The 20,651-nt window shown below is 36.5% G+C and overlaps 2 protein-coding genes across 6 annotated transcripts in view; both read right to left on the bottom strand.

The window, feature by feature from the left end:
* Window positions 1–650: 650 nt before the first annotated feature.
* LOC107037373 (protein artichoke) lies at window positions 651–13,674 on the bottom strand. 4 transcript variants are annotated; one of them, XM_015255899.1, is made up of 9 exons: window positions 6,616–6,832; window positions 6,231–6,486; window positions 5,137–5,641; window positions 3,954–4,176; window positions 3,741–3,880; window positions 2,764–2,916; window positions 1,913–2,093; window positions 1,700–1,839; window positions 651–1,618 (listed from the first exon to the last, which is right to left on the bottom strand). In XM_015255899.1, exons 3-9 carry the CDS (start codon window positions 5,489–5,491, stop codon window positions 1,344–1,346), a joined length of 1,467 nt encoding a protein of 488 aa, XP_015111385.1. In that variant the 5' UTR covers window positions 5,492–5,641; window positions 6,231–6,486; window positions 6,616–6,832; the 3' UTR covers window positions 651–1,343. The 4 variants fall into 4 exon arrangements, with proteins under 4 accessions (XP_015111385.1, XP_015111386.1, XP_015111387.1 ...); XM_015255900.1 differs by having other exon boundaries at window positions 6,231–6,453; window positions 6,650–6,832; XM_015255901.1 differs by lacking the exons at window positions 6,231–6,486; window positions 6,616–6,832 and adding an exon at window positions 13,623–13,674.
* A 1,239-nt stretch (window positions 13,675–14,913) lies between these two features.
* LOC107037366 (sodium- and chloride-dependent GABA transporter 2) overlaps window positions 14,914–20,651 on the bottom strand; it is an 11,053-nt gene continuing 5,315 nt past the window's right edge. For both annotated transcript variants that reach the window (XM_015255887.2, XM_015255886.2), the window contains exons 2-10: window positions 19,596–20,046; window positions 19,070–19,198; window positions 18,900–19,005; window positions 17,800–18,171; window positions 17,521–17,737; window positions 16,926–17,078; window positions 16,459–16,662; window positions 16,196–16,366; window positions 14,914–16,122 (exon numbers count right to left, since the gene is read on the bottom strand). In XM_015255887.2, the coding sequence (XP_015111373.1) occupies window positions 15,985–16,122; window positions 16,196–16,366; window positions 16,459–16,662; window positions 16,926–17,078; window positions 17,521–17,737; window positions 17,800–18,171; window positions 18,900–19,005; window positions 19,070–19,198; window positions 19,596–20,043 (1,938 nt within the window). In that variant the 5' untranslated portion in view covers window positions 20,044–20,046 and the 3' untranslated portion in view covers window positions 14,914–15,984. The remainder of the gene's footprint in view (window positions 16,123–16,195; window positions 16,367–16,458; window positions 16,663–16,925; window positions 17,079–17,520; window positions 17,738–17,799; window positions 18,172–18,899; window positions 19,006–19,069; window positions 19,199–19,595; window positions 20,047–20,651) is intronic.

The raw sequence follows: 20,651 nt of genomic DNA, 5'->3' as shown, positions 1-20,651 counted from the left end.
CTTGTCTCGTCTCGTCGAGAATTGAGAGATTTTCTCGTCTCGTCTTGTCTCGTTTCGTCTTGCCTCGTCTCGTCTCGTCTCGTCTGGTCTCGTCTCGTCTTGTCTCGCCTCGTCTCGTCTCGTCTCGTCTTGCCTCGTCTCGCCTCGTCTTGTCTCGTTTCGTCTCATGTCGTCTTGTCTTATCTTGTCTCGTCTCATGTCGTCTTGTCTCGACTTATCTCGTCTCATGTCGTCTTGTCTCGTCTTGTCTCGTTTCGTCTTGCCTCTTCTCGTCTGGTCTCGTCTTGCCTCGTCTCGTCTCGTCTCCTGTCGTCTTGTCTCGTCTCGTCTCATGTCGTTTTGTCTTGTCTCGTCTCATCTCGTCTCATGTCGTCTTGTCTCGTCTTGTCTCGTTTCGTCTTGCCTCTTCTCGTCTGGTCTCGTCTTGCCTCGTCTCGTCTCGTCTCCTGTCGTCTTGTCTCGTCTCGTCTCATGTCGTTTTGTCTTGTCTCGTCTCATCTCGTCTCATGTCGTCTTGTCTCGTCTTGTCTCGTTTCGTCTTGCCTCTTCTCGTCTCGTCTCATGTCGTCTTGTCTCGTCTCGACTCATCTCGTCTCATGTCGTCTTGTCTCGTCTTGTCTCGTTTCGTCTTGCCTCTTCTCGTCTCGTCTCATGTCGTCTTGTCTCGTCTCGACTCATCTCGTCTCATGTCGTCTTGTCTCGTCTTGTCTCGTCTAGTCTCGCGTCATCACTATTCAATTCAATCGGAGAAAACTCGACAATTTCTCCGATCCATATTCTACCATAAGTCTTACTTTTGTTGATTTCTTCAGTTCCAATAAAATAATAATCGAGGAAGTTGGAACGCGCTTTTGTGATATGTCTCTGAAATTCGTACTTATCCCCGGTGACCGATAAAACCGGTGTAAATATGCCTACATATAATGACAGTAGAAGATCAAAAGGGAACAAAATATATAATCATAGCCATAAATATGTATTAGCAAAGATCATGATATGTATCGTTAGGGTTAATCGGAAAAGCCTTGTTCTTGTGTCTCTCATGCATTCAATCTCAATGATTGCTCATACCCCGTCGCTCTCGGGATGAGTCAACCATTGACACATCTCTCTTTCATTTTTATCACATAGCCACTATTGTTTATTACTAAAAATCCATCAACAAAATAGAAGGTCGATAACTTATGTGGCTTTCGATTGTCAAAGTTTTCAATAAAAAACGGACAAGTTATTCGAAATCGATAGAGAAATAATATTAAAAAAAAAACAAAAAAACAAAAACAATGTGTCAAATGATTCGTAAATTGTTGAATCGTTGATTATAAAAAACGAAGGGGGAGAAATTACAAGAGGATTAGAATTCCAACAGTTATAAACACTTGAATAACGTCCAAAAAGGGGTGGAAGGAAATAAATCCGGAGGACGCTACTCGGCCGGCGTTTTTACCAACGCAGCCCATTTTTTCCAGCGGAATATTTTGCACTGCGTATTCACGGTTGTCCTGTATCATCGTACAGACAGTCCGTTTTTTGGACATTATGTCGTCATCATTGTCCTGGAGATTCTTCAACCAGCCTGAGAACCACTGGAGGTCGCAGGTACAGATCAACGGATTGTCTGCAATTCAATGAAAATTCAGGGATGTAACGAATGATAATTTTATAATATTCAAAATCATCAGCATTTTCATCAACCCACCAGTTATATCGACCATTGTCAACGTATCAATGACCGTCTCCGTGATTTCCTCGGGTATCTGGGTCAACTTATTATTCTGCAGATTGAGTATTTGCAGGGAATTTAAATTTTCAAAAATCATCGGGGGTAAATGTTTAATTCTGCAATGAAAAATTACGGCTCATTTGCAAGTGTCGAGGCTTTGAATTTGTTGGAATTGATGATTTTGCTTACAAATTTCGTTGGAGATTTAGGAAAGTTATCGAGTCACCGTAACCGGTGAATGCGTCCTCAGGTAAAATAGTGATGTTGTTCGATCTCAAATCCAAATGTCGAAGGCGGTGGAGTCTGCGGAGGGCGTCACTGGGTACGGCGTGCAAATTGTTGTCCCCGAGTCGAAGGTATTGAAGATTTTCTATGCAGAAATTATTTTTTCTTCAACGTTAGAACGTTTCAGTGGCGAAGTGGTAAAATGGTTCAAGTCGACTCATCTCCCAGTTGAGTTTTTGCGGAATATTTCCGAATCTGAGTGAGATAGCGAAATTTTCGTAATTACATTTATTGTAGCTCTCAATCGGCTCTACAAAAAAGGTTTTAACGAAAATTTTGCTATCTCCTTTAGATTCCGAGATATTCATTGAAAACTGGTCAACAGTCAAAATTGACTTGTACCGTTTTACCACTTCGCTACTGATGTCTATCTTCGTTGCTCCTGTACTCAGGATCTGAGGTAGTCTCTGTTTAGATTTCCGCATTTTACTAATAGATCACTTAGTGATGTTCACTTTAATGCGAATTTTATGGGAAATAAAAACTAATGGAAGATAAACCTAACAGAATTATTTTGTAATATTTTGTATTATCTTTCCCCTTTATGCAATAAACATTGTTATTATATTTTTTAACTATTCATTAACAATAATAAAAAGCATTCAAATCTGCAGATGAATAAAGGGCAAATAAATGGATCGCTTATGTAATAAATATTATTACTGTATTATTATATTTCTTCAATATAATATTCATTAGCGATGAAAAAAGGTGTAAATAAAAAATCAAATGGGACGATCCAAACTGTCTCTCACCCTCTAACCCGATAAATGCATCAGGATCAACATGAGTGATGAGATTTCCATCTAGTTCCAGAGAATTTAATTGCGTTAGATGGGAAAATACACGTGCTGGCACCTCACGTATATGGTTGTGCGCTAACACTAACGAATCGAGTCCCTTCAGACCTGAAAAATGCACATGTATTCATTATTTACTAATTTTCCATCATAATTTTAATCCGCGAAAATATCATCTTGATAACTTGAAGCATAATTAATTTTTTTCCACGTCAACTCAATTCGCGATGTTTTCGCCGCGGTTTTTTTCATTTTCACGAGATCTCTAGAAAGGTGATGAATTACGCTCTGCCTATTTACGAGTTCCTCAAATGATATATCCTGGTGAGATTAGTCACGGCAGGATTGCCCTGCACTGACAATTTTTTTCTCAATTAATTTTTTCGTCGAGCGCGGTTAGCGAGAATGAACCCAGCGCTCGCCGGGCGATCACTCGCAGTGGAAATTTGACGGGCGGTGGTGCCGACCCTCGTGGTAGTCCCAAGTGGCGGGTGCGGAGTGGGGGGTCGCTGGCCGGTGATATGTTTATAGTGTCGGATGACTCTGGCAACGCTGCGCTCGAGAGTGCGGACGGCGCAGCGCTGACCGCGCGGCCAACGCGTTCGGCGAAGACGTGCGACTACGGGAGGGTTAACCCCTCACGTACGGCGCCCATACAACGCGGATTATCCCAATGGCAGGGAAACTTACGGCGCGTCAACTCCGTTATGCAATGAACGATAACTTGAAAACAGTCGAAAGAAAAAAATTGAAATAAAATGCATTGGCTGTTACTGCGAGACTTAGGGCGACTGAAAATTCTCAACTGAAAAATTTTGTCGGCCATCTTCCAAGCTTCAGCGCCGCCACTCGCCAATTTAACATCGCGAATTGGCGGATTATTGAAAAAAACCGTTAAAAAACGAGGATTTAACGATGATATTGAGTGATACCTGCAAAATCCCCTTCTGTAATCGACGAAATTTTATTCTCTTGCATTTCCAATTTCTTCAGAACATCAAGAGATGCCAGTGCCACTGTTGGAACATCTGTCAATAGATTCCCTCCCAAGTTCAAGCGTTTGAGTTTGCGGCTGAAAATAAAGAGTGATAAGAATTTATTTTATTGGCCATCGAGTAGGTGTGGAAGGTCATGAATTCCTTTACTCATCAAGGCCAGTGAATGCATCCTGCTCGATAGTAGTGATTTTATTTTCGTAGAGATTCAAAATCTCCAGTGTGTCTAATCCGGCGAATGAGCGACTTCGAAGATCTTTAATTTTGTTTCGATTTAAATTAAGAATCATCAGTGAATGGAGATTGGCTAGAGCTGCTGATGGTACAGCCACCAGGGAATTTTGCGAGAGGTCCAATTGTGTTAATCCTTTACCTGCGAATCAGTTTTAATCGTCAGAAATATTCAACATTTTCTCATTCGTTCCGGACGAGAAAAAATGAAAAATAAATTCAACCCTCCTGAACTGGCGCTCGATGCCCACCCGAGTCCACTGACTCGGGTGGGCAACGCGCCGCCCGTGCTACGGTTAGCGCGGTGTTGCCACATTGGAGCGCTATACGTGAATAAAAATCTACACTGCACACATTTTTCTCGAATTAAACACCATTGATGCTCTAAAAAAAATTAATTCACGTTTTTTATGAGACGCCAAACACGGCACGTGATAGAGTTGTTGACGTTCCTAATATGTCTGAACTGAAACGATCGTCGTGGCAACAGCGCCGCTAAAAACCGACTACACGAGTCCGCTGGCTCCGGGCGGCGAGGTGCCGCTTTTCCGTACCAGTCTCACTAAATTATTATTTTTCATGGTATTCATGGAGTTTTCAAGGGATAGGAATCTTACTAGTCCATTCTAGAGGGTATGAACTAGGCATTGTAATTTTTACAAATTTTTTTGTGGCGCGAGCCACAACGGAATTATTATAATATCTCGAATTTCGATTAACGCGTCTCGAATATTCTCTATTGTCGTATTCGTGACAAATATCATCCTATCCTTATTCCTCACGAAATTTCTGGACAATTCTCGAACCTTCCGTAATAAAAGGTATATAAACCCTCGTATTCCCGACCAAAATGTTCAGTCCGATACCGAAAAACGATGTAAACACATCTCTTTAAATCTAAATACAAACGTCTTTATTCCAGAACCACGAGTTATTATTGTGTCTCTATACACCTAACCGCCACATTTTTCATACATAATTTTGCATGCAACAAGAAAAAATCGAGGAAAGGCGGCGCTTTGCTCATTGCGCCAGTTCAGGAGGGTTAAAAGAAATGAGATGCTCCTACAGCGGAGAATTGAAAGACAGCTGCGGAATTTACCGATAGAACTGAGAGAAGTCTCTTCAACTGCGGCCAGTGTGCTGTTGTGTATTGTCAGATGTTGAACAATGAGTCCCAGAAAAATGAATCCCGGCAGTTTCGGCAAATTATTATGTCGTAACTTCAGGTATAAAATTATCGTATTTTGCTGGCCCTTCAGCGCTGTCATAGCTGTACTTATGTGGCTGTGATCGGTGTATTCGCATATTATATCGAGCCCAAGTTTCTTAACTGAACACCAACACGGTTTTATTGATGCTGGGGGCGGACAATGCTGGGATGTTTGTGCTTTAACTACACCCATCACTGTCCACAACAGCCAGAGACGACTACATATTCTCATATTTGTTTTCATTTTTTCCGGCACTTTATCACGAGTTTCAGACGACGTCGTCACCTTCCGGAGGATCGATTTATTCCCTTTTTGGTTTTTTTGGTTTTTTTTTCTGGGGGTATAATCAACTACTTGGAGTTACTCTTGATTATTTCCATGTTGCTCACTTCTCTGCAACAAAAATGAGAAAATGAGAAAAGGTTTAGTAAAATTTAACTTCTTAGAAACTGAGAAAATCTTGGCGGAATGGGCTCTGGTGATGGGGATTTTCACTCGTCGAAGGAGAAAATATTTGGCAATACTGCACTGTTGAAAATTTTCGGCGGAATTTCCCATGCGAAATTCAGGGAATTTTTATCGTGCTCAAGTTCCAGTGAAATTTCAGGAAATTTTGTCATTGAAAAATCAAATATTCCATTGATTTTATGTTAAAATGATCTGAAAATCAATAGAATACTCGATTTTTCAATTGTTCTGTGAAAATCCAGAAAATTCTGGGAAAAATTGAAAATTCATGTCGCTTTGTTTCTGAATATTCATGTTCTACTGAAAATTCATGAATTTCCGTCAAGTTGTCAAATTACACGGAGAGAAAAATCCAATAGAATGACCAGAAAAAAAAAGTAAAAATTACATTTCGAAACGTAAATAGATACGGGCGTAACAGTATGACGAACACTTTTGAAATACATTGAATACATAAAATACATTTGCTTCCCATTCTATTTTCTTTGTTATGAGAATGAGAAAGAAAATTTACCTGCGAATTTTCCACGTGTAATACCAAAATCCATAAAATTGAAGGGAGAAAAAAACAGATGCATAATTGATCACTATTTTTACGGAATTGAACTGAACATCACTTTAAAATCAATGAAAAAAACATTTCAATAAAACGCACAATTGATTAACAGTCAACTGACATCACACATTAGAAGAACTTAACAATCTGGTGCACCATTTTAATTCCTCATTTTGGGATACTGAGTAAAAATTTATCATGCGATAAAGTAATTCTTAAATAATTATAGTTAAATAATTATTCAATAATTATTTAAAAAAATTAATTAACTATTTGATTTAATTTTTTTTCTTATAATTATGAAATAATTATTACTAAATAATTATTTTTTATTATTATTTACATGCGATGTTTTATTTCCTATTCATTTTCATTACTTTTTGCTTCACTAAATCAACACAGCGCGATAAACACCACTAAAACCCCCAATTAATCGATCTTCCGGTCATTTGTAAGTGTCGAATTTCCCTTTTAATTAATGATTCAGAATGAAACTGTCTGCATTATTTAGGGTATATAACTAGTGCCGAGTGGAGCAAGGTACTGTTAGCTTTGTGCGCTTTAACCGGGTGGCCCGTGTTGTGCACAGGTCTTCGCATCATCCATTCCCTTGTGGGCAACCTAATGGACAGCTTCCGGTTTCGGGGAATGATGGGAGTTAAGCATTAAGTTATCGAATACATAGGGTATAAGCATATCTATAACTTTTCTCATTTCTTTTCTCTTTTTTTATTATTATTCAAAGTTGCTGGCACGCGTGAAAAAATTCAATAGAAAACCTAGGGAATTCTGCTGGAATTCTATTGGATATTCGATAAGAAAACGTCAATAGATTTCCAATTTCCATTTGAATTTTTCTCTTAGATTTTTTCTGTTAGAATTATTGGCCGCAAATTTTTTTCCTCTGGATTTTGTTTCCTTTTGTATTGCAGAATAAGAGTGCAAAAATGGAGAAAATTGATGTCCAAGCATTCTTATAGAAAAATGTCAGGAGAAAAACTCAAACAGAAATTCGAAATCTGCCGACTTTTTCTGATCGAATATCTAGTAGAATCAGCGCAAAAAACAAATAGAATTTTTCAATAGAATTCCAGTAGAAATTCTGCAGAAATTCCATGAAATTCCTATAGAATTACAATAGAATTTTCTAGCGAATTCGCATCGATTCACTAAATGAATATTATTTACTCAAATCATCTGCAATCCGAGCTTGTGCTATTGAAAATCTCTTCGTTGCTTTGTCACTGTTAATGTCGGTGGCGCATTAATGCCTATGAATGGAATATTTCAAGAGCCTCGTAGTCACTATTATGCGGAGAAAAAAAGAAACCTAGCGAGGGCGTAATAAAAGCAGAGGTGAACAATGCTGCCTGTTTTTTATTTTTATGGCTGAATAACTGGGTATGCGTCAATATCTTGGCAATTGTTTGTTGATGAAACGAAGAGGCCAGCTCTGTAAAAATAAATGGCAATTCTCCCTATTTCTCTCCTGCATTATCAGCGTCAGAAATTAGCTGAGTAATCGACATTCCAATCGACTTTTTCTTATTGAGTATCCAATAGAATCAGCGCAAAAAACAAGTGGAATTTTTCAGTAGAATTCCAAGGGAAATCCTATAGAAACCCCAGAGAATTCCTATAGAATTCCAATAGAATTTTCTAGGGAATTCGCTAGGTTATCTAGTGAAGTTTTTCATGCGTGTATTAACGACAATTTATAGGAGTTGGGGTTCTACGGAATGGGCTTTGTGTAATTTCATGTGGAATTCCATATGGAATTTCATATGTAATTTCATAAATTGCATAAATTTCATAAATGTCCCTAGAAGGTGGAATGAGTCGTAAGGAATGGTCTTTGTGTAATTTCATATGGAATTTCATGTGTAATTCCATATGGAATTTCATATATAATTTCATAAATTGCATAAAATGCATAAATTTCATAAATGTTCCTAGAAGGTGGGATGAGTCGTAAGGAATGGTCTTTGTGTAATTTCATATGGAATTTCATATGTAAATTCATAAATTGCATAAAATGCATAAATTTCATAAATGTCCCTAGAAGGTGGGATGAGTCGTAAGGAATGGTCTTTGTGTAATTTCATATGGAATTTCATGTGCAATTCCATATGGAATTTCATATGGAAGTTCATATGGAATTTCATATGTAAATTCATAAATTGCATAAAATGCATAAATTTCATAAATGTCCCTAGAAGGTGGGATGAGTCGTAAGGAATGGTCTTTGTGTAATTTCATATGGAATTTCATGTGCAATTCCATATGGAATTTCATATGGAAGTTCATATGGAATTTCATATATAAATTCATAAATTGCATAAAATGCATAAATTTCATAAATGTCCCTAGAAGGTGGGATGAGTCGTAAGGAATGGTCTTTGTGTAATTTCATATGGAATTTCATGTGCAATTCCATATGGAATTTCATATGGAAGTTCATATGGAATTTCATATATAAATTCATAAATTGCATAAAATGCATAAATTTCATAAATGTCCCTAGAAGGTGGGATGAGTCGTAAGGAATGGTCTTTGTGTAATTTCATATGGAATTTCATGTGCAATTCCATATGGAATTTCATATGGAAGTTCATATGGAATTTCATATATAATTTCATAAATTGCATAAAATGCATAAATTTCATAAATGTCCCTAGAAGGTGGGATGAGTCGTAAGGAATGGTCTTTATGTAATTTCATATGAAATTTCATGTCATTTCATAAATGGCATAAAATTCATAAATTTCATAAATGTCCCTAGAAGGTGGGATGAGTCGTAAGAAATGGTCTTTGTGTAATTTCATATGGAATTTCATGTGTAATTCCATATGGAATTTCATATGGAAGTTCATATGGAATTTCATGTATAATTTCATAAATTGCATAAAATACATAAATTTGTACTGTTCTTGTCGTTGTTATATTCTACAATAATATTGGCTAAACGGAGTTTTAAGAACACTCAAGATACACGAAGAGGGGTGAAAATGAAAAGTTGGGATCGCGTGAAACGTGACTCTATAAAAAGGGGCTGAAGTAGAGCGGATATACGTGTCACGAATGATGTTAAAAATTTCAGGGCATTTTCATTCAAATGAACTACTGTATCAACGATTTATTTTATTCCAAATGAGCAGAATGTTTTTCTTCAATTTCGTATTCTTCAATATTCTTCAATTTCATATTTCACCATTCATAACAATTAGTTTTATTAGGAAATTATGAATGAAAAAAATTATTATTTTACACTATTATTACTGATTTCTATGTAAAATGGGATTTATCATTGTGTTGAATCCTCAGGTCGGCCTTCTGCATCATTCAACATTTCCAAATGTTTTCCATTGATTTTCGAATAGCCACTATTCTTCTTTGATACATATACTCCCATTGCGCTTTGTTTTCGTCGAATGTACTGAAAAGGGGAAAAATACAGACATCGACACCGTAATAACAGACAAGCGTATCTGCATAGGGAACTCATAGCAGTTACGTTTGGCTGTTGTTAAGGGGTCGGTATATATGTGGAGCCGTGAAAAATATTCGCTCGATGGAAATTTTACGCGGTACACTCCTATTTCACCAGTATCCTCCCAATTTTTTTGATTATTCTCATCTTTCTGCCATTTTCAGTATTTTCTGTTCGTTGTATCGTACCCCAAGTATCCCCGGTCCCAAGACTGCACGAAACAATGAGTCGTATCCATCAAGTGTCGAGTTTTGAAATCAAAGTTTGCGGTTTGAAATAGTATTGTAACGTTATGTTATTCAATTACTGCACTCTTATCAGTGGCATTCACGGCATTGGGCTAGTTCTGGAGAACAATACCGAACACCTGGAACATGAACGATGCTGCATGTTATCACGTGTAACATGTTTCATAACTATCAAAGAGATATTCACTTCGAGTTAGGCCCAGTTGCACCAGCTCCGGGTAACGAAAACGTCAGATAAGAAAAAAAGGAAATTTCGGGGTTCGATGGATTATTTTACCCGGGAGAGTATCTCAAATTTATCCCAGGAACAAAAAATAAAATTTAATTCCAGGGTTAAATCAGGGTTCCTTTAATAAAAAATTCAGTGTGACGTTTTTTGAAATGATTAAACACTGAATAAACAATTATTAAATATTTATTAAATGTAAATAAAAAATTATAAAATATTAAAATTATAAAAGAATATGAAATAAAATTAATAATTAATTTTATTAATTAATAAAATATTTATTAATTGATTAAAAAACCAAAAGAAAATCATTATTAAAATAATTATTTTTGTTCCTTTTTTCATTTTTATTGATTTTTTTTATTTAATTATATATATATTTTTTTTTTATTATAAAATTATATTAAATATTTATTAAATATAAATAGTTATTTATACAATATTTAAAAAAATTGAAATTAAAATTTAAAATTTAATTTTTTAATTAAAATTCAAATTTATTTTTTAAATATTTATATTTAATAAATATTTAATAATTATTAAATAGTTTTGTAGTAGAGGGCGCAGAACAGTTCGATTTTTTCAGTCTATCTAATAGATTATACTTCTTTATCTTTCGAATTCATCCATTTTTTAAATTAATATAAATAATAATTTCAAAAAACCGTTACAAAGGTGATGAAACATTTTTTTTTGCTAATGATATACTTATGGAATTGGTAAATGGATTTGATAAATGTAATTATTCACAGAGTTGACCGGAAAATGAATGCACGAATGGAAAATTTAAACTTCTTCCATATTATAAACTTTCAAACGGATTTCTTTTCCCCTAAGATTTCCGTAGCGTTAGCACTTTCGTCAGCTTGGCTGGGCATTTCATCGATTTTTGTCCCCATAGTTACATGCGTAAAAGCTTGAATCCACATCAGATCAAAATTTCAGTCTATAATCGGTGGAATCTCACCAACTGTCAAGACAACATTATTAACGGTCCACTCCACTCGTTCTTTTGTTATCAACAAATTTATATTTCGTTTTCATAATCAGCTAGTTCTTCCCATGGTTATAGGAATATCCAGGGTGATGGCAATTTTCAGACAGAAATTATAGAATTTTTTTTAATTTTCATTTTCACAGGGAAATTTTTTCAAAAATTGAAAAGAATAAGAAAGAAAAATGCGACGGTTTTAACGAGGAATCTACAGGTAGTCTTTAGAGGTTGAGTCCTCCCGTGACGTCCAAAGTCCGATACTCGTTTCCATTTTGTTTTTTTTTCGTATTGTCACAAAAAAATTGGGTGAAAGGAGCTTCTAAGATATTTAATGTAAAGAATTAAATTAATTATGAGGAACAATGAAGGTGAATTGATAAATTGGTCTCGTGTAATCTATAGGGATTATGGACTCGACACTTAATGAATAATAAATAACTATTAAATAATCCATAATCCCACGCACGAAAAAATTTTGTAGACAAAACCTAGGGAATTCGATTTTTCTAAATATTCTTCTCTTTAGATATTTTCAAATTTTTAAGTTTTTGTTCATTTTATTTTTCATTTCTTCTCATCAAGAAAATTCAACAAAAAAGTCGGGAAATTTGGGCCGCGGAATATTCTATAGTAAATATTTCAATAGAATAAATTATATTTTTTATTTTCAATTTGATTTTCCTGAAACAATTATTCTGTTTAGATATTTTTCATAGAATGTCCTCGGCTCAAATTTTCCAAGTTTTCATTTAATTTTTCTCTTCTTCTCATCAAGAAAATCATACAAAAAACTTGGAAAATTCGAGCGGAGGAAATTTTCTAGAAAGATCAAATTCTATAGACTTTTCTAAAAATATTTTCTATTGAATATTTCAATAGAGGCGGCCAAAAACTAACAGAAAGTTCAATAAAGACCGAATAGAATTTTTTATTGAATTTGTTACGTTTTTCTATTAAATTTTTTCGTGCCCTCGAGTGTCTGAAGTTTGAAATGTCTCCATGAAAGCCCCATTAGATAAACTTCAGTACCCATTTCAGTAAATCTATCTCAAATGCTAACGAAGAAGAATGTCTTCAATCTCCTACTAGTTCCACATTAAAGCAGGACGAGAAAAATCGATGAATTTTGAAAATTGCTCATAAAAAATTTGCACATTCGCACATTAAATGAATAAAAAAATGCCCAAAAAAATTATTGATAGCGAACATTGGAGACGTTGACTCCTGGGATGGCCCGCATGCCTTAGAACAAACACAGTATCCCCTCGTGTTCGCGAATTAAATAGTTCAACCTCGTCCATTCACTGTCAAACAAACTTAGAAAATCCCAATCTCCTCCAGAAATGTCGATACTCAACGGAACAAACTCGGGAGATTTGTCTCCCCGAAAATAATTCGCTGCTTCCCTGCCACAATCACCGGATTAAAAATCGAGTACAGATTAATCCACCAAAATCGAGGGACTTATTTACAATTCACTGCGGAGACCACTTGTTACGCATGTATGCCTCGTCCACCGACATTTTTCTAGGCATGGTCAATGTTCTCCGCCAATACTGTTAATATTGATCAACCCCACCGAATATTCCGAAAAAAATTCTAAAATATTCCTCCGACGCGTAAAAAACCGGAGAATTCAATTGAAAATAACGCGAGAGAATGCGACACTCCCCGAGCCATGTGAATCTATAAAAAAACGAGCGTAAAAAATCCCCCGTGAAAGAAAAATCCGCAGGAGAAAGAATCAAATTTCCGAGGAAGCCGTACGCATTAAAAAAAAAAGGTAAAAAATGCAAATAAAAAACTAAAATTGACGTGCACTAAACGCTCTAGTTGAGGCTTTTTTCCAATGAAGATCACATATCTGGAATTATTGATGTTCAACTGACCTTTAGTTCTCTCCAATTCCAAAATAAATGTGTTCCAATAGTCGCCGACTGCGCGAGTAGTTGTGAAAGAAAAATAAATGAAAAAAAAATCAGCGCCGAAACACGTAAACCACAAAGGACCTCCCCGTTAGTTCCTACTTCCTGTTGGCACCCACAATTATATTCTACTCTATTCCCAGGTTCTACACTCGTGCACTAGTAATACCTCCAATATCGAAATAGTCACGGAGCCGCTGAGGCTGGTGAAATAGTAGGGATGGAGCGCGCGATTACACGGCGCCGGCGCTTTTCACCCCCTGGACTTGCGCCCTCGCAGGAGAAAGCCCCCGTATTCTCCTTGGGGGATGTATTACGAAGAAGGAAAATCACAAAGAGAGCACACAGATGAATAAGATGATAAATATTAACTCGTGTAATCTTGCGCCGGTTCAATATTGTCATTTTCCCCCCTCCCGCCATCTAATTTCATTTCATCATCCCAACAAATTGACTCGACGTACCTGCGTTTGTGAATTTGGAAAAATTCCTGAATGTCGGTACTGGAGGATATTAGACGGAGTACACCTGCTAGGGTCTTCAGGGCGGGGAAAGAGAGGGGGCAAACTGGGTCAATACTGACTTTTTTCCCACCGGTACTTATTTTCCGTCGTTCCCTTACTGTTGTCCTTGTTAATTTACATCTGTCTGAGAAAGTTACGCCCTTTATTTCAGCGGCGAAGGGGTAAAACGGTGCAAGTCAGTTTTGACTGTTGACCAGTTTTCAGCTTTTTGGAGAGCCGAGTGAGTGCTGCAATAAATGTAATTACGAAAATTTCGCTGTCTCGATTTAAACAAAAATTGTGAAATTAGCTATGGAATTACATATGAAATTATGCAATGTCCATTCCTTACGACTCATCCCATCTTCTAGGGACATTTATGAAATTTATGAATTTTGTGAAATTTATGAAATTTGTGAAAATTATGAAATTTATGAAATTTATGAAACTTATGAAATTTATGAAACTTATGAAATTTGTGAAATATATGAATTTTGTGAAATTTATGAAATTTATGAAATTTATGGAAATCATGAGATTTATGGAATTTATGGAATTTATGAAATTTATGAAATTTATGAAACTTATGAAATTTATGAAACTTATGAAATTTGTGAAATCTATGGATTTTGTGAAATTTGTGAAATCTATGGATTTTGTGAAATTTATGAAATCTGTGAAATTTATGAAATTTATGAAAATTATGAAATTTGTGAAATTTATGAAATTTATGAAATTTATGAAATAAATGTCCCTTAGATTCGGAAATATTCCTCAAAAACTCAACTGGGAGATCAGTCGACTTAAACCCTTTTACCATTTCGCTACTGATTTTTATTTTTGTATCATGCGTGAAAATAAATACCAGTAATTACGATCAGGAAAATACTTATCCTGTGAGTCGAATGCCAGGTTCACCTTCCACACATGCACGCATGAAAAAATTCAATATGAAAGGTTTGCGAATTCGTTAGAAAATTCTGGTGGAATTCTCTAGAAATTCTATTGGGAATTCTCGTTAAAATTCTATTTGTTTTTTGCGAACAAAATAGAGAGAAAACTTAGAAAATCCGTGTTCAATAATTTCAATAGAAAAAATTTCAAGAGAGAAATTCATTCGAATAGAATTTCTAGAGAATCCCAATAAAATTTTCTAGCGAATTCCTTGAGGTATTCAGTTAAATTTTTTCATACGCGTGCACAAACAGAATCGATAGATGAATGAGAAAAGAGAATGGCCAACGCCTACTTCTCGAATAGACAACAAGAGATGTTTATTTTGTCATTATCACGTTTGCATAAATTTAATTTCGGAGGGTCTACATGTTGAGGCGGAAGAGATCGGAAATAGAAATAAAATTATCCATATCAGTTTCCATTTCCATTTTTTCCTCGATAATCTGCTAAAGTATAGCTTTATTTATTCAAATATAAGTCATTTGCATGTCTGAAGCGTATGGATTTTGTTAATTTCATACAAAAATTATTCAACTCACTGTGAGAACTGAAACAGTGCATTGGAAACAATATCATCATCGGTATGTCATCACTATATAATTTCTATTTCTTCATTCGCAGGGTCAAATCATTATCACACAGTTGGTAAATAGCAGGCGATGAGTGCGTAATGAACTGAGATTTTTCCGTCTCTAATCGATTCAACAATTGCTACTAAAATATGACAATCACCCGTCTTTCCCTTCGTCTCACAGTCAATAATTCCTGCAAGCTTTACAGAATGTAGGCCCTCATGATTCTATTCGTTTCATTTCAGTAGCGAAACGGGAAAACGGTTTAAGTCGATTTTGGCTACTGGTCAGTTTTCAATGAGTATCTCGGAATCTAAGGCAGATAGAACATTTTTTGTTAGAACCTTTTTTGTAGATCGAATTGAGCGCTACGAAAAAGTTAGTTACGAAAATTTCGCTATCGTTCTCAGATTCGGAGATATTCCTCAAAAACGAAGCTGAGAGCCGACTTAGTCGACTTAAATCGTTTTACCGCTTCGCTACTGATTTTTAAAAATCGTATTCTCAACTTTCATCGTCAACGCAAGAAGGAAAAACAACAAATGGAGAAATATAAAATAATGAGGAAGCTGACTTGTAGAAAATATAATTCATCTAATTACACAACATCTCATGTGTACTCTGATAGGATTCTAGGAATCTTCCCCCCCGGACAAAATTCCCCTGGACAATATCTCCGAAAATTGTGTCCGGGGGATTTTCTCCGGGGGAAAAGATTCCGACTACCCTCTGATATTAGATATAGTTTTTATACTTGATTTATTTAAATTCGATAATGGAGAACTATACTCGAATCATGTTTGACTAAGAAAACTATTATTCTTAGTGATTAACCCCGCGCTGCTCTCCGACAGAGGTATAACAGCTGTCTTTTCGCCGGATGGTATTTTAGTTCGTGACTTGACATTTGGCTTTATTCCCTTGAGGAAATTCTGTAGAAAAAAAGCAATCGATATTATCGAATAAATCCATGAATTAATGTATCGCTGTAATTTGCCAAATTACCTCTTTTATTGATCCTGGTGTTGCAATGAGGTAATAAATTGCGTAAGCCGGTATCCAAATCATCGAGGAAAAGCTCAGACAGAACCCGATAATTTCCGCCCAAGTGGGATACTCGTATTGACTTCCGTACTTCAGTGGTTTGTATTGAACACATTGGAAGACGAAAATGAACTGAAGTCAGTAGAACGTCAGGTTTTTTTTAGATTTCCGTTACAGTGAAAAATGAAGGAATTTCATCAACGAATCGACAAATAACAACTTACTGCCATAATTATGGGTGCGAACAGTACCCAACAGATGTACCAAAATCGGTGCAGCTTGATTCCCATCATTTGGTGTATACAATCACAAAATTTTTGAGCTCCAAAAATCCAGGATATCGCGATAGTTTGGAAGAAACACACCCAAAGTATTGACATACCACTTGCAGAGTAGAAATCCATCAATTGAAAAATGTAAACGCCCCCCTGAAATTAAATCGAGTCATCTTTCCTCCTTCATCATCGATACCGCACTTTTCAGTGAATATCTCGGAATCTGAGGGAGATAGCTGAATTTTTGTCAGGACCTTTTTTGTAGCGCTCAATTTGCTCTGGAAAAAAGGTCATTACGAAAATTTCGTTATCTCCTTTAGATTCGGAGATATCCCTCAAAAACTCGACTAAGAGATGAGTCCACTTGAACCGTTTTAACATTTTACTACTGAATTTTAATGACAGAACCCACTCACGTGAGTGACCATGGGAATCCCCAGGAAGAACATCAAAATGCAGATGGCTATTGTAAATTTATTTCTGTGCGGTCTCAAGGAGTCCGACCAGTTATCAACAACTCCAGTGATGAACGATTCGACAATACAAAATTCGCTGTCAATTCCCAGAATCTGAAACATTCGATGAAAAATATTACATTTTACGGTGAGCGGAGAGAAGTATTCAGTAAAAATTACGGAACAATTCATGTAATCCGCGCTGGGGAATCGTTTTCCGGGAATTTTTATGGGAATGGAAGAGAAGAAATCTGAAACGTTCAGGGAATTTTCAGGTTCATCACCAAAAAAACTACGAAATTGTAACGTAATTTTTCCCGAAGAAGTAAAATCTTCCAGAAAATTCTTGAACGTTCAGAAATTTTTATGAAGCTGGTGAGTTATTTCTCCGTCAGACGGCTGTTTAATTTTTACGGAACAAATCGTTCCGACCCCCACATTTTATTGAATTTTACTTCGCTCGTAGATTCCGTCTCGAACCGTAACTTAACGTTATTTTCTGGTAATTTTCATTGAATTTTTCTCTCCATGTGAAAACATCAAAGCACCGACTTACAATGAGCATAATGAAGAATATCCCAGCCCACAACGGTGCGCCGGGTAGTTTGAGTACAACTTCAGGATAGGTCAAGAAAACAAGACCAGGGCCACTCTTAACAACTTCCGAGACCTTAGTATTCTGTTCTAACGCAATGTGTCCCAATATCGAAAACGTCACACAGCCGGCGATCAAGCAGGTCAACGTATTGACAACGCAAGTGATGAGCGCATCCCTGAAAGATAATCAGCAGAAAGTGGCATTCAAACATTCGAGAATGAAATTTTTCTCATTTACTTGTAGCAATTGTGATGAAATTTATTGTACGATCCCAACGCCGGGAGCGCTCCAGTGCCGATGCTGTAGGCGAAGAATATTTGAGTAGCACCGTCGATCCATGGACCCGGTGACAATAATTTTTCCCATCTTGGAGTCACGTAATAGAGGAGTCCTGCACCGGCCCCCTCCAGGGTGACAGCTCTTGCCAAAAGAATGAAAAGCACGACGTAGGGAAATAGCGCTGAAAACCATATGATCTTACCACTCTGATGGAGACCGCGTCTTATAATGAAATATATTAGGAGCCATCCGAGAATCAGGCAGCCCAATAATTCCCACTGGATTCCCCCGAGATGATCAATTCCTGATGTTATACCGAGAACTCGACGCCTAAGTAAAATATTCGGGGAAAAAAATTGATCGAGTGAGTGGATAAATGACTCCACATCCCTGCGAGGGGCCATTCATTTGGAAACTCGGTGACACAGTGATTGATTGTTTCACGGGATTCCAGGGAATTTCAATGATTCAATGCGGTATCACCTCTACTTATTACAGTTCAGTAGCGAAGCGGTAAACCGGGTCAAGTCGATTTTGACTATTGGCCAGTTTTTGACGAATATCTCAGAATCTAAAAGAGATAGAAAATTTTTTGTCATGACCTTTTCTGTAGAGCCAACTGAGGGTTACAAAAAAGGTGGTGAGCAAAATTTTGCTATCTCTCTTAGATTCCGAGATATTTGTCAACAAATGGCCAAAAGTCAAAATCGACTTGACCCGGTTTACCGCTTCGCTACCGAGTTGTGATATTACGGCACGTTTCATCACAGATATTCATCACATGGACAATTCGTCACATTATTTTTCATCACGATTAATTCATCGCAGCGCTGGTCATCACATGAGAAACTCATCACAGCATTATTCATTATGAATTCAAAAGATGTTTGTTTATATCGTTCCGCAGATTTCAACTGATTTCATACGATTTCGTCCTGAGTGACACCGTCATTTCACAAATGAGTGGCCCCTCGCATCGTAGATACGAATGCTTAATTTTTTTTTTATCGTTTTCTCTACCCCAGCCCCTCCCCTCCCCCCGGCAATTAAAAACTTACTCCCAATATTCTTCGACTGGGGACGTCGAATGACTAGAGTTAATGTGGTCGCTGCGGGATTTATTCACGCTTCCTTCATGACAACTCTCAGTGTTCCATGAATTACCTGTGTGAGAAAGATAAACTCGAATGAATATGATGTTTCTCATAGTCATAGGGTGTAACGTTACCGCAATCACTCCAGGGTAAACCAGGCAATTTCGTGAATGTACTTATAAGGTAGAATAGGGTCCACGCTATTATGATACAGTAATAGACGTCCAGATAAAAAACAATTGTCATGGTTGCATATCCAACGCCTAAATGAATAAATAATACACAGATTAATGGACATGATATTGAACAGATTGATAGAATAATTGGGAAACAATACGGGGAAAAAGTTTAACAGAAAAACCGAGTGAATTCCCTAGACGATTCCATCGGATTTCTATTGAAATTTTGAATAGAAAATATTCTATAGAAAAGGTCAAGAGAATTCGATTTTTCTATACTTATTTTGTTCAGATATTTTCTGTAGAATTTCCTCGGCTGAAATGTCCAGAAGAAAAGAAAATTGAATGAAAAAAAACTTGGAATCGAATTCTATTGACTTTTTCCATTGAATATTTCAGTAGAATTTTCCAACGAATTTCGCTACGTTTTTCTATTAAATTTTTTCGTGCTTGAATTTTTGTAATTAAATGTATCCATTACCTTGCAATAGTGGACACAATTGTCCGACTAATGTCATACCCCCAGCGCCCAAATACTGTCCGATGGCGACTTCTTGGAAAAATATTGGAATCCCACAAAATATCATGGCAATTCCATAGGTAACCAGGAACGCTCCGCCCCCATTTTTATAACACAAATATGGAAATCTCCATACGTTTCCCAAACCCACTGACACGCTGATGCATGAGAACAGAAAATCAAGTTTATTATCCCAACCCCCGCGCTCATCGTCCTCTCTGCGCGCCTCAACTTCAGTATTTTCGCGCTGTTGAATTGTCGACGACGTGATATTTTTTCTTGACGCTGCACGCGATGATTCACCCCCAGTTGCTGATATTACCTTTGCCTTGAACTCTATGAATGTTTGGTCAGGATCGACCGGCTCACGCTCCTCACCCCAATAATACATTTTCTCCGTCATGATCATTCACTAAACGATAAGCATAGCTAATTCAACGATTCAAAATATTATCGGAGATTATTTTCCATTCGATGAGTTGAAATTTCATCATTTCGTTTTCCAAAACGAGTTTTCTGCAATTTTTTGCAGTTTTCACCAACAAAGTTATAATTTTTTTAATTAATAGTATTAGACAGATGGTAAACATCGGTGACAATTTTAAAATTTTAGAACTTATGGATATCGAGAAATTAAATAAACAAAATCAGTCTTATACACGACCTCTTATGGAGTTTTGATTAAATTGAATACAAAAATTAATTTCTTAGTTTAGTTAAACATTTTCTCTTTTCCACCCAAACACTCAGGGTGACATTTATGGCTTTTCTTAGAAAATAGAGACGTGAAGAAAAACAGTCCTCATGGTGAGTCACAAAGGAGAGGCTGAAGAAAATTGAAACAAGGGCCTTTTGTCAAATGGGTCCAGAGAGTGAAAACTCTCATGACTTTTAGTTAGTCGTCCTAGAGACTTCGTTGGAGAAAGATATACCTTCTGCGTGCGATCATTAAAGAGTTTTACTTTGAAGAATAAAACTAATGTGTTTTTATTGAGTATTCCTACACATAATCCAATA

The sequence above is a fragment of the Diachasma alloeum genome, unplaced genomic scaffold, assembly GCF_001412515.2.
Source record: "Diachasma alloeum isolate Michigan unplaced genomic scaffold, Dall2.0 Dall_scaffold_00219, whole genome shotgun sequence".
Taxonomy (NCBI): domain Eukaryota; kingdom Metazoa; phylum Arthropoda; class Insecta; order Hymenoptera; family Braconidae; genus Diachasma; species Diachasma alloeum.
This window is presented reverse-complemented; position numbering and strand designations above follow the sequence as displayed.

What these genes read in the sequence shown, in the direction of transcription:
- LOC107037373 (XM_015255901.1), bottom strand. Translation starts at nt 5,491, where the DNA reads ATGAAAACAAATATGAGAATATGTAGTCGTCTCTGGCTGTTGTGGACA. An exon ending in GCATTCACTGGCCTTGATGA is followed by an intron (nt 3,881 to 3,953) that starts GTAAAGGAATTC and finishes CTTTATTTTCAG; the next exon opens with CCGCAAACTCAAACGCTTGA. An exon ending in CTAAATCTCCAACGAAATTT is followed by an intron (nt 1,840 to 1,912) that starts GTAAGCAAAATC and finishes TTTTCATTGCAG; the next exon opens with AATTAAACATTTACCCCCGA.